A 12,215-nucleotide genomic window follows, 5' to 3' on the forward strand; every position below is an offset into this window, starting at 1 on the left:
ACTAGAACTCGCATACAAAAATAGTCACTCCTTCACAGTAATCACTCGCTACAATCAGAAAGCAAGGCCCCCTTGAGGACCCAGTGTATCCTTAACTTTAATATAGCTGAAAGCAAACAGAAAGAGGCAGCCTTCTCCTTCTGAAAATAAGGCACACAAGACACGTGAAGTTGCCATTTACTTTTCTTACCTTGCATTTTCTTTTGGAGTAAGACTGACGTCTCCATCAGATGCAATGTCAATCTCACAGTGCTCAGGCTGAATTCCTATGCCAAAAAGCTGGATATCTTGAGAGGTATCTGCACCCACCCTAGTGTGATCCTAGTAAAAGATTATTAAAGAAAGAAAAACCCACATTTATAAGTAACTCAACAAAAATGTATCACAATCAATTTGAATAATTCAGCAGCATATGCACAAAAATATTAAACGAATCCTGCCACAGATGTTAAATATCTTAAGCATTAAAAGTAAAACGCTTACCCTTAATACACCAAATTAAAAAAAAAGTTTAAACACTACCAAAAAAAATCCCCAATCGACAATGATTAGTTATTGTTTTTAACACAGGAAATTGGACTTGACAGTAGAATACTTTTGAGTTTCAATTTTGACTTGACTACGGGCAAGCCATTTCACTCTCTGAGCCTCAGTTTCTTTGTTGGCAAAACCAGGATAATATTATCTATTTCACCTACTTAGATTTCTTTTAGGATCATCTAAATTAACAGTGAAAGTGTTTTGAAAACAGTTACACAAATTTAAGAACCATTAAAAAGCAGTTTCATTGATAGTCATATCTTAAAATATTCAACTTTGAAAATGCTAAAAATTTTGAATTTCTAATACTGATATTACATAGAGTATTGATGCCTGTGGGTCCTACCATGTACAAACTTGTGTGATTTTTTTTTTTTTTGACATGGTGTCTAACTCTGTCACCCAGGCTGGAGAGCAGTGGTGCAATTTCAGCTCACTGCAACCTCTGCCTCCTGGGTTCAAGAGATTCTCTTGCCTCAGCCTCCTGAGTAGCTGGGATTACAGGTATGCGCCACCACGTCCGGCTAATTTTTATTTTTAGTACAGATGGGGGTTTCACCATGTTCGCCAGCCTGGTCTTGAACTCCTGGCCTCAAGTGATCCGCCTGCCTTGGCCACCCAAAGCTCTGGGATTACTGGTGTGAGACTGAGAACATTTTAAACTACAAACATAAACATACAACCCTTAGCCCTCAGGGCTATATCATCATTACATGTCTCATAGACTCTGGAAAACTCCACCAATACATGCATGATAAAATGAGAGAGCAGAGGCAAACAACATGTTCATGCTTCTATTAAAGTAGTTTTGACCTCACAGGCCTCATGAAAGGTTCTCAGAGACCCCAGATCACACTTTCAGAACTGCTTGCTTACATTGCCAAGTGAGAAATAGGACATCAGATTGACACTGATAGCGTCCAATACAGTAAACACACCGCACCTGGCCTCATGTGATTTTAAGTACCTGAACCTCAAGACATACGAGGACTGTAACTATTGGTGATTCAGTCACTGCTTATCCCATTTTTTTCCATTGCTCTTAAAATAGTTTAATAACTATAATAATACCTCCCTATTTGACAGAGAAAGTATAAGGATTGGTCTTTCAAAATTAAGATTTCAGAGACAATTCCTTACCCCTACTCATTGCTTAAATGAACAGATCTTAAGTTTGTTGGGGGACTCTCAACAACTCAGGGGCTATTTGTATCAAATTTATGTCTCTAGGAAAAGTAGAAGGGAAAGGATTATAGAAGACTGAAGCTCCTTGCTTCAATTTTGGCTTATTCTCCATTGCATTTTATATATTTACTAGGCAGATCAGAATCCTTAACAGGGTGCCTCACTGTTCACAAGCAGGCAATAACTTTGCATTCAGAGATTTAGGTGTGTGGACAGCATATGTAAGCTGCCTTCAAGTCCCCAGGTCCCCAATCCTTGAAAGTTCGTTTCTGTAACTCAGAGAGTGTGTGTATGTGTGAGATTAAAAATGCCCTGATGATTGGCTGAATGCCTTATGTCAGTCACGGTGTCCTATATCAATGTCAATCAGATATCTTATTTCTCACTTTGCAGAGTAAGCAAGCAGTTCTAAAAGTGTGATCTGAGAACGCCTGGGGTCTCTGAGAACCTTTCAGGAGGCCTATGAGGTCAAAACTACTTTAATAGAAACATTAACACGTTGTTTGCCTCTGCTCTCTTTTTATCATGCATGTATTGGTGGAGTTTTCTAGAGTCTATGAGACATATAATGATGTTATAGCCCTGAGGGCTAAGGGTTGTACGTTTATGTTTGTAGTTTAAAATGTTCTCAGTCTTAGGGTCCAATACAGTAAACACAGATATAACCCAGATACACGAAAGTTCTTTGGAGTCCTTGATACTTTTTAAGAGTGTAAATGGGTTCTGAAGTCAGAAAATTTGAGAACTGCTATAGTAAGCTATCCAACATGGCATGTCCTGCGACCACAGTGGCAACAGGGTGGCCCCATCCCACCTCTACACTTGAAGGGTGATTATGGGACCAAAAGTTATTTCCTGAGGATGTAGGTTTACAAGGGATAGACCTAGAAGAACGTTGTTGTCTATTTAATCTAGGACGAGGGTCTCCTTTAGGCTTGTGTTGATCTTGAGATCTCCTTGGAATTACTCAGAAGCATAAGTAAGAACCTCCAGAGCTTCTCAGGAGCTTTGTGGAAGAACACAGATATTCCCAGAATCCTCACCATCTCACACCTAGAGCCTTCTCATAAAGCTAGGCATCACCTTGACACCTACTGTTGCCCACTTGTGCCACTCTGAAGCCTGGACTCACAGGAGATCAGCCCCAACTGCACAGCCTCACATGATACAAAATAGCTGTTTTTCCTTCTCAGTGGTGATCTGAGGGCACTATCCATCTTAGTTTTACTGAGGGCGAAGCTGGATGCAAAAAGCAGCATCACAGAGACAGGCACCCAGATTCAACTACGAACTGTATAGGAATGAATCTTGATTGCATATGTATTTATATGTTCTCCTACCTTTAAATAATAAACCAGAAGTTCGTTAAGAGCAGGGTCTGCATTCAGATTGACTAAGTAGCATTTGTCATCCCCCACCTTGATACCAGACATCTCCAGGGAAATCCCCATGCTTTCAAGTTGTCGTTGTCTTTCCTGTGCACAAAAACAGACAAAAGAAGGAAACTCTGTTTGTTGTTCTATTCACAAGATGTATCCACGGAAAGAGTAAGTCACTGTTTCTGGGGACAATGCCAATGGGATTACACATGCTACTTTGCTCAACCACATTAACAAGAGTCTGCAGTGCATGACATCTTGTGGCAGGCGTGATAGGGGCACCAAGGATGAACCAGACACCATTTTGGCTCTTTAGGAGCTTAGAGTCTAGTAGAGGGAACAAGACCACATAACTAGAGCACAAAAGAGGAGAGTGTTGTGCTATTGAAGGTTACAAAATGCCAGGGGCTTCCAAGGAGAGAGATCATGATGGGTTAAGAGACCAAGAAAGGCTGCAGAAAGAGAATATATTTGAGATAGTTCTTGAAGCATAAGAATAATTTCAACAGAAATATAAAGATAGGGTGTTCTTGGGGCAGGGCATATGGAAGCACAGTAAAGAAAGGTTCTGGACATACTCAGGGTCCAAGAACCCCTGGCAAATATGGGAAAGCAGTGAGAGTTAAGGCTGGAAGAGAAGGTTGGGTCTCTACTGCAGAAGGCCTTGTATTCACTCATTCATTCATTCAAGATATATTTATTAGAGTCTACAATGTAGTAGGTATTGATCTCAGGCTGGGAATACAGCACTGAACCCAATAAAGTCCCGTCTTTCATGAAAAGTTATATTCTGGTGGGAGGAGACAGGCCATAAGAAAACAGTTAAGTCAATATGGTACACAGAATTTCCAATGGTGTTAATTACTATGGAGAAACATAAAGCAATGTTAAGCGGGATAGTGAGTGAGGTGCATGGGTGTGTGTGGGTGTGAACGATAAGAAACATATCAGCAGAAGGCTGGACTGGGTTCCAGTGACTGCTGTTAAGCTATGTGATTGGGATGGTCCAATATTTCCAAATGATCGATGAGATTAAAAATGTTCGTGAAATATATAGAGAAATTCATAATGCATATAACCCTGAGAATTAGTCCTTCCTTTATATTTTAACTTAAGTAAAAGTTAAAATATAAACATACAGCATTTCCTAACAAGCCCAAATAATCAAATATACTGAAAAAATTATGATATGCTATATGTTACAAATTCTCTGTCAATTAGGTAGCCTCTTGGGAGGCCAAGGCGGGTGGATCACCAGAGGTTAGGAGTTCGAGACCAGCCTGGCCAACATGGTGAATCCCTGTCTCTACTAAAAAATACAAAAATTGGCCAAGTGTAGTGGGACACACCTATAGTCCTAGCTACTTGGGAGGCTGAGGCAGGAGAATAGCTTGAACTGGGGAGGCGGAGGTCGCAGTGAGCCAAGATTGCGCCACTGCATTCCAGTCTGGGTGACGAAGCAAGGCTCCATCTCAATAAATAAATAAATAAAATAAAATAAAATAAAATAAAAATCAGGTAGCCTCATGCTTTGCCAGGTGATCTAAAAATCACAAAACAAGGCTGGGCACAGTGGCTCACACTTGTAATCCTAGCACTTTGGGAGGCCAAGGTGGGTGGATTGCCTGAGCTCAGGAGTTTGAGATCAGCTGGGGCAACACGGTGAAACCCCATCTCTACTAAAGTACAAAAATAATTAGCCAGTAGTGGTGGCGTGAGCCTCTAGTCCCAGCTACTTGGGAGGCTGAGGCAGAAGAATCGCTTGTACCCACGAGGCGGAGGCTGCAGTGAGCCGAGATTGCACCACTGCACTCCAGCCTGGGTGACAGAGTGAGACTCTGTCTGCAAAAAAAAAAATCAGGAAACAGACTTTCGTTTAAATGTGAAGAGCAGGAAATATGAATGACATTTTCTGTAACCATGCTTGTTCAAATTTAGTGCTATCTAACACATCTAGCAAATATATGGGCCAAACTGTACGTTGATAAAAAGACATGACGTCAATGTCTAAAAGTGATCTTTGCTGGGCGAGGCACAGTGGCTCACGCCTGTAACCCCAGCACTCTGGGAGGCTGAGGCAGAAGAATCACTTGAGCTCAGGAGTTTGAGACCAGCCCAGGAAACAAAATAAGACCCCAGCCCTACAAAAAAATAGATAAAATTAGCTGGGCATGGTAGCACATGCCTGTGGTCCCAGCTACTTCGGGGGCTGAGGGAGGAGAATCACTTGAGCCCAGGATGTTGAAGCTGCAAGAGAGCTGTGATTAAGCTGCTGTACTCCAGCCTGGGTGACACGCCCGGGTGACAGAGGGAGACCTTGTCTCCAAAAAAAAAAAAAAAGTGATCTTTGCCATCTCTGGTTCAGCAGAAAAGGGCCCTTAAAAGACTTTCTGAGGCCGGGTGCAGTGGCTCATGCCTGTAATCTCAGCACTTTGGGAGGCTGCGGCTGGCAGATCATCTGAGGTCAGGAGTTTGAGACCAGCCTGGCCAACATGATGAAACCCCATCTCTACTAAAAAATATAAAAATTAGCCAGGCACAGTAGTGGGCACCTGTAATCCCAGCTACTCGGGAGGCTAAGGCATGTGAACTGCTTGAGCCCGGGAGGTGGAGGTTGCAGTGAGTCGAGATCATGCCACTGCACCCCAGCCTGGGTGACAGAGTGAGACTCCGTCTCAAAAAAAAAAAAAAAAAAAAAGACTTTCTGAAGATGACAGGAAACTACACAGAAAAGACAATAAATGAAAAAGAATCCCAGTATTTTAGGGCTAAATTATCAAGCTACCTGTGCGATCTCTTCTGTTTTCCTCAGCTTCTCTTCCCAAGTCACTGTTAGTTCTTTTATCAGCTTTTCAGACTCTTCGAGCTTCTCCTTCAGTTCGGGGGCCTTCATGGCCTTTAAAATGAAACCAGAGATATCTGATGTTCAAAATTTTTCCACCATTATGTACAAGACAATCAGTTACTGTCCCTCTTAAGCAGTTATCAATAGTCTGTTGGAAAAAAATAAGTTATATGCTATTGGGGTGGGTTTTCAACCTATTAATCAAACGAATGTAAGAGAACATGGCTGCTCCCTGAAAAAGAAATACCAGTGTCCTAAATGAAAATGAAACAAATCATTAGTCATTTTATCCATCATATTTAAATTTCACATTTAAAGCCCTAAAAGATGCTAACGTTCAACTTTGAAATAGATAAGCAGGAAAAAAGGTTACTTAAGCAGACTTCTTTTTCAATAAGACAGAGGTTAACACTCATCATCAATAAATGAATTCCAGCTAAATTAATCTGCTAGAAAAGGTAGAGACTTCTTATGTATTTTAAATTTTGAATCTGGGCCTTTAGACTATCTTTCTCCACTGATGGTCATGCATTTTGTTATTTATCATTATCATTCACCCAGAAGCAGCACAGCTGGCTAAAAGGGCAGTGGTTTTCCTTCTAGTTTGTTCAGGGAGAGTAACTAAGAGGTTTCAATACAGATACTTGTAGCTTAACAAAATTTTGAGGGGAGAGGCCTTTACTTGTCCATAATATGCTTTGACACCTTAAAGTAACATGAGCCTCTACAGAGTAAAACTCTGTGAACAAGAAAGATGGCAGAGCTTGGACAAGAAGCTGGGATGTGATGATCTGGAAGCTAGCTGAGCATGCCTGAGGCTCATGGTATTAACAGAGGCTGACAGTGGCATTTAGTGCTGAGTACAGTGGGACATATATGAAAATTAAAGGCCAGGCCAATGGCTCCTGCCTGTAACCCCAACAGTTTGGGAGGCTGAGGTGAGTGGATTACTTGAGACCAGCTGGGCTAACATGGCGAAACACTGTCTCTACTAAAAATATAAAAAAAAATTCGCTGGGTGTAATTGTGCATGCCTGTCTGTAATCCTAGCTACTTGGGAGGCTGAGGCAAAAGAATCACTTGAACCCAGGAGATGGAGGTTGCAGTGAGCCAAGATGGTGCCGCTGCACTCCAGCCTGGGCAACAGAGAGACTCTGTGCACCCGCCCCCGCCAAAAAAAAAAAAAAAGAAACAGAGAAAGAAAATTCTAGGTGGACTTATGTAGCTCTTCTTTTGTTTCCTTTGGCCAGGTATTGATTTGAGCCACCTCGCCTAGATTATGTGGTCACAGTAGAAATGCAAATAACTAGATAATCCACCTATAAACACACTGCAGAACCATTATACTTTCCTCCTAGCATCATGACCATTTTCAAGGTTTATCCAGCATTTTTATTTTTCTGGTGTTTTGCTACCCTTCTTACAATCTTTAAAAAAATTATACTTAATGCACTGAATGATTATAAATGATAATAAAAATCAGCAACATTTATTGAGCGCCTACTATGTGCAAGGTATTGTGGTAAGTGCTTTCTAGTATCAATGTTAGGCTAGGGGTTGGGGATAAAAAAATTAATAAAACACAGCATCCTGTACTTTAAGAGCCACAGCCTGGAAGAAGAGAAAGATATATAAACAAACAATTACAATGCAATGCCAAGATCACCAATTAATGGAGTATTCAGACTCCTGGCTTCACCTTTTTATTTTTTCAGTCTTCTATTGATTACTTTTTGATGAAATACGCTGATGGATAAAAGTGTTAACATAGTGCCTGGCATGTAAATGCTCCATAAATAATGGCCATTAACTGTGTTTTTCTTTCTTTCTTTTTTTCTTACAACTTAATACTCTCCCAACTACAGTGGGGTCAGAAGAGAGTGGTGAAGGAATGTGAACTTAGAAGTGTCAGATACGCTCCCAAGTCCTGGCATGTGGAACCCTGTGACTTAAACTAAGGCACTTGGCCTCCAAAGCTGTCCTCTTACATATTTCAAATAAGACAGTGCCTCACCCAATAATTTGCAAAAAGCAACACCTATTTAGAAGAGTATATCGTTATTAAAGTTTGAGTAAAGCCAAAGAAAGAAGATAACAATGCAAAAAGATTTTGTTTCTTGTCAGGGCCTGATATAAATGGAAAACAAAAAGATTTCTGAATTATTCCTAATGTTTAATTATCTTTGATCATGCTGTTTCCATGGCTTAACAAGGAGATGATACCTAACTAAATTCTCTGAAAATTGCAAGGCCCTGTGGAAATAATAGTTTATAATGTTAATATAAACAACATACTTTCCCACTGAAAGTTCAAAGGCCAACTGATTTACTGAAGCAAATGATCAGGTAGTAGCAGGAATTATCTCTTATTTGTTTGTTTCCATGACTATAAGTTCCTAGGACAGAAGTCTTGTATTACTCATGTTGGTCTTCACAATGCTTAGCATTCGGCAGATGCCAATAAACACTGAAGTGCCGAACCACATTGAGATGATGTATTAGTCAGTTCTCGCACTGCTATAAAGAAATACCTGAGACTGGGTAATTTATAAAGAAAAGGGGGTTTAATTGGCTCACGGTTCCACAGGCTGCATAAAAAGTATGGCTGGGGAGAGGCCTCAGGAAACTTACAATAATGGCAGAAGGGGAAGCAGGCACATCCTACATGACTGGAGCAGGAGGAAGGGAGTGAAAGGGGAGGTGGCACACACTTTTAAACAGCCAGATCTGGTGAGAACTCACTATCATGAGAACAGCAAGGGGGAAGTTCACCCCCATGATCCAGTCACCTCCTACCAGGCCCCTCCTCCAACACTGGTGATTACAATTCGACATGAGATTTGGGTGGGGACATAAATCCAAACCATATCAGATGACCTACAATTGCAAATGAGCACACCCTTGCCAGTCAAATACCACAAGCCAGGGAACTTTACCAGCAGGGAGCACCAGGCTGCTTTTACCTCTGCCTGAGAGAGCTGCTCTCTCAGTTTCTCGACTTCCTCCCGCAGTTCTCGGATCACTTTTGCGTTGGGGTCCTCATTCACAACAGCATGGTTCACAATCCTTTTGGCTCGGTCTGCATATCTTAATGTGGAGAGGGTCTCTTCATAGTTGTCTGCGGCTGGGCTGATTGTGGCTATCATAGAGGTTTGGCTGTTGCCCCCCAAATTGTCCTGCCAAGTATTTCAAACAGCATCTTAGGAAGCCCATTCCATGGACAACACATATGACAAAAGCACTAAATGTGTTAGGTATGACACTATTCTCTATGAAGGAAACATTATGTGGAAATGGACTTGCATTTCACAAATAATGTCATGACAAGATGAAACGTGTCCTCTCTATATTCAAGCAATGAATAATGCCTGTCAAACAGCATTCAAATGGAATAAAAAGGAGTTTTCATTCTGTGTTCCTAGGAATTAGAATAACTGTCATCAGGAGAGTTCTTCAGGTATTTGTTTAGCTTTGTACACACCTTTACTCTGTCACATCTGGAATAGCCAATTTTTACTTGGAAAAGAACACTAGAGCAATGGATTACCTTAAGCAGCCAAGTGAGGACTGAATCTCGATAAGGCACAAATTTGCTTTTACCCTTGCCAGCTGCCTGGTCAGCCAGTGATGATATAACCAACCCCAAGGTTGTAAGCGATCTGTCAAGAAAAAATGAAAAATTAGTTTTATGGAATGCTTATTTGGTTTAAGTATAAAATATGCAGAACAATAAAGCTCCACACTTAATATAATCAAATCTCTACTAATGTGTCAAGAAGCTGGGGGAGGAGGCTGGGCGTTGGTGGCTCACGCCCGTAATCCCAGCACTTTGGGAGGCCACGGTGGATGAATCACTTGAGGCCAGGGGTTTGAGACCAGCCTGGCCAACATGGTGAAACCCTGTCTCTACTAAAAATACAAAAATTAGCTGGGCGTGGTGGCAGGTGCCTGTCATCTCAGCTACTTGGGAGGCTGAAGCAGGAGAATCTCTGGAACCCGGGAGTTAGAGGTTGCAGTGAGCCGAGACTGTGCCACTGCACTGCAGCCTGGGCGACAGAGTGAGACTCTTTCAAAAAAACAAAAACAAAGAAACCCCACAAAAACCAAAATATCACAAAAAGAAAGTGCTTTGTAAATGGTTTAAAAAGTTAAATGCAGCTGGGCATGGTGGCTCACACCTGTAATCCCAGCACTTTGGAAGGCCGAGGCAGGCGGATCATGAGGTCAAGGGTCAGGAGATCAAGACCATCCCGGCCAACATGGTAAAACCCCATCTCTACTAAAAATACAAAAATTAGCCAGGCGTGGCGGCGTGTGCCTATAGTCCCAGCTACTCGGGAGGCTGAGGCAGGAAAATTGCTTGAACTCGGGAGGCAGAGGCTGCAGTGAGCCAAGATCGCGCCACTGTACTCCAGCATGGGCGACACAGCAAGACTCCATCTCAAAAAAAAAAAAAAAAAAAGTTAAATGCTACTACAAATAACAAAGAAGGACACAAACTGGCAAGTGAAAGACTAGACAGCTTTCTTTTTAATGTTAACAATAGATTTCCATCAAATAAGCTGAAAGGAAAGCAGCCTATTTCCCACAAAACATAATTCCCCAAAGACGAGTTACTGAAAAGTCCCCGAAATACAATATAAACTCAAGATTCAGAAAATGAACCAGGATTCATTTGATCAGAATGGCTGTTAGAATTTTAATAACAGCCGTTACCAAAGAGTTGCATAAATATGTACATCTTATTAAGTGAAACAAGTCAAAAAAATTAAAATAAAAAATATATAAAAGAAACAAGTCAGACACAGAAAAACAAACACTGCATGTCCTTACTCATAAGTGGAAGCTAAATAACGTGTGCTCATGGACATAGAGACCAGAATGGACAATGGAGACTTGGAAGGGTGAGGGAGTGGAAGGGGAGAGGATGACAAGCTTATTTTTTGTTTGTTTGTTTTTTGAGATGGAGTCTCGCTCTGTCACCCAGGCTGGAGTTCAGTGGCATGATATGATTTTAGCTCAATGCAACCTCCACCTCCCAGGTTCAAGAGATTCTCCTGCCTCAGCCTCCCGAGTAGCTGGGACTACAGGCGCCCGCCACCACATCTGGCTGATTTTTGTATTTTTAGCAGAGATGGAGTTTCACAATGTTGCCCAGGCTGGTCTTCAACTCCTGATCTTAAATGATCCACTCATCCTGGCATCTCAAAGTGCTGGGATTATAGGCGTGAGCCACTGCACCCAGTCAAGAAGCTTAATTAATACTTAATGAGTACAATGTATGTTATTCAGGTGACGGATACCTTAAAAGCCCTGACTTGACCACTGCACAATCTGTGACTGTAACAAAATTGCACTTGTACCCCATACATTTATACACAAAAACATGTATCATACTTGACAGATTTAAAGATGAAACAAATCTAACCCAAGAGAAGTGAAAACATAAGTCTACACAAAAACTTGTACATGAATATTCAAAGCAGCTTTATCCACAAAAGTCGAAATGTGGAAACGACCCCATGCCCATCGAATGATGAAGTGATGAATAAAATCCGGTATATACACACAATGGAATATCATTTGGCCATAAAAGAGAGAGTAAGTTCAGATACATGTATCACAACAACTACCACACGGATGAACCCTGGCAAATTATTTTACGTGAAAGAAGTCAAACACAAAAGGCCACTGTCCTGGGTTGAACAGTATTCATGTCCGCCAGACCCTCAGAATGTGACCCTACTTGGAAAAAGGGTCCTTGCAGATGTAATCAGTTAAGATGAGATCATACTGGATTAGAGAGGGCCCTAATCTAATGAGTGATGTCCTTATAAGAAGGTCATATAAAGACACCCAAGGGAGACGGCCACGTGAAGATGCAGGCAGAGACTGGAGTGATGCATCTACAAGCCAGGGAATGCCGAGGATTGATGGCCCTACAGAAACCAGGGGAGAGGCATGGAACAGATTCTCCCTCTGACCCCCTAAGAGGGAACAAACCCTGCTGACCCCTTGATTTCAGACTTCTGGCCTGCAGAATTGTGAGAAATAAATTTCTGTTGTTTTAAGCTACTCAGTTTGTGGTAATCTGTTACAGTAGCAATAGCAAGCGAACACAGCCATACACTGTATGATTCCATTTATATGAAATACCTAGAATAGGCAATCTATAGAGATGGAGGTAGCGGTTGACTAGGGCTGTGGGTGGGGGTAATAGGGAATGATCTAGATACAAGGTTTCTTTTGGATATGATGAAAATGTT

The 12,215-nt window shown here is 41.5% G+C and overlaps 1 protein-coding gene across 7 annotated transcripts in view; it reads right to left on the bottom strand.

The window, feature by feature from the left end:
* Positions 1 to 12,215, bottom strand: part of KIF13A (kinesin family member 13A) — a 235,139-nt gene that overhangs the window by 67,381 nt on the left and 155,543 nt on the right. For all 7 annotated transcript variants that reach the window (XM_030817363.1, XM_030817358.1, XM_030817362.1 and 4 more), the window contains 5 exons: positions 9,497 to 9,608; positions 8,913 to 9,125; positions 5,890 to 6,000; positions 3,066 to 3,200; positions 191 to 321 (listed from right to left, as the gene is read on the bottom strand). In XM_030817363.1, the coding sequence (XP_030673223.1) occupies positions 191 to 321; positions 3,066 to 3,200; positions 5,890 to 6,000; positions 8,913 to 9,125; positions 9,497 to 9,608 (702 nt within the window). The remainder of the gene's footprint in view (positions 1 to 190; positions 322 to 3,065; positions 3,201 to 5,889; positions 6,001 to 8,912; positions 9,126 to 9,496; positions 9,609 to 12,215) is intronic.

This window comes from Nomascus leucogenys, chromosome 8 (genome assembly GCF_006542625.1).
Source record: "Nomascus leucogenys isolate Asia chromosome 8, Asia_NLE_v1, whole genome shotgun sequence".
Classification (NCBI taxonomy): Eukaryota; Metazoa; Chordata; class Mammalia; order Primates; family Hylobatidae; genus Nomascus; species Nomascus leucogenys.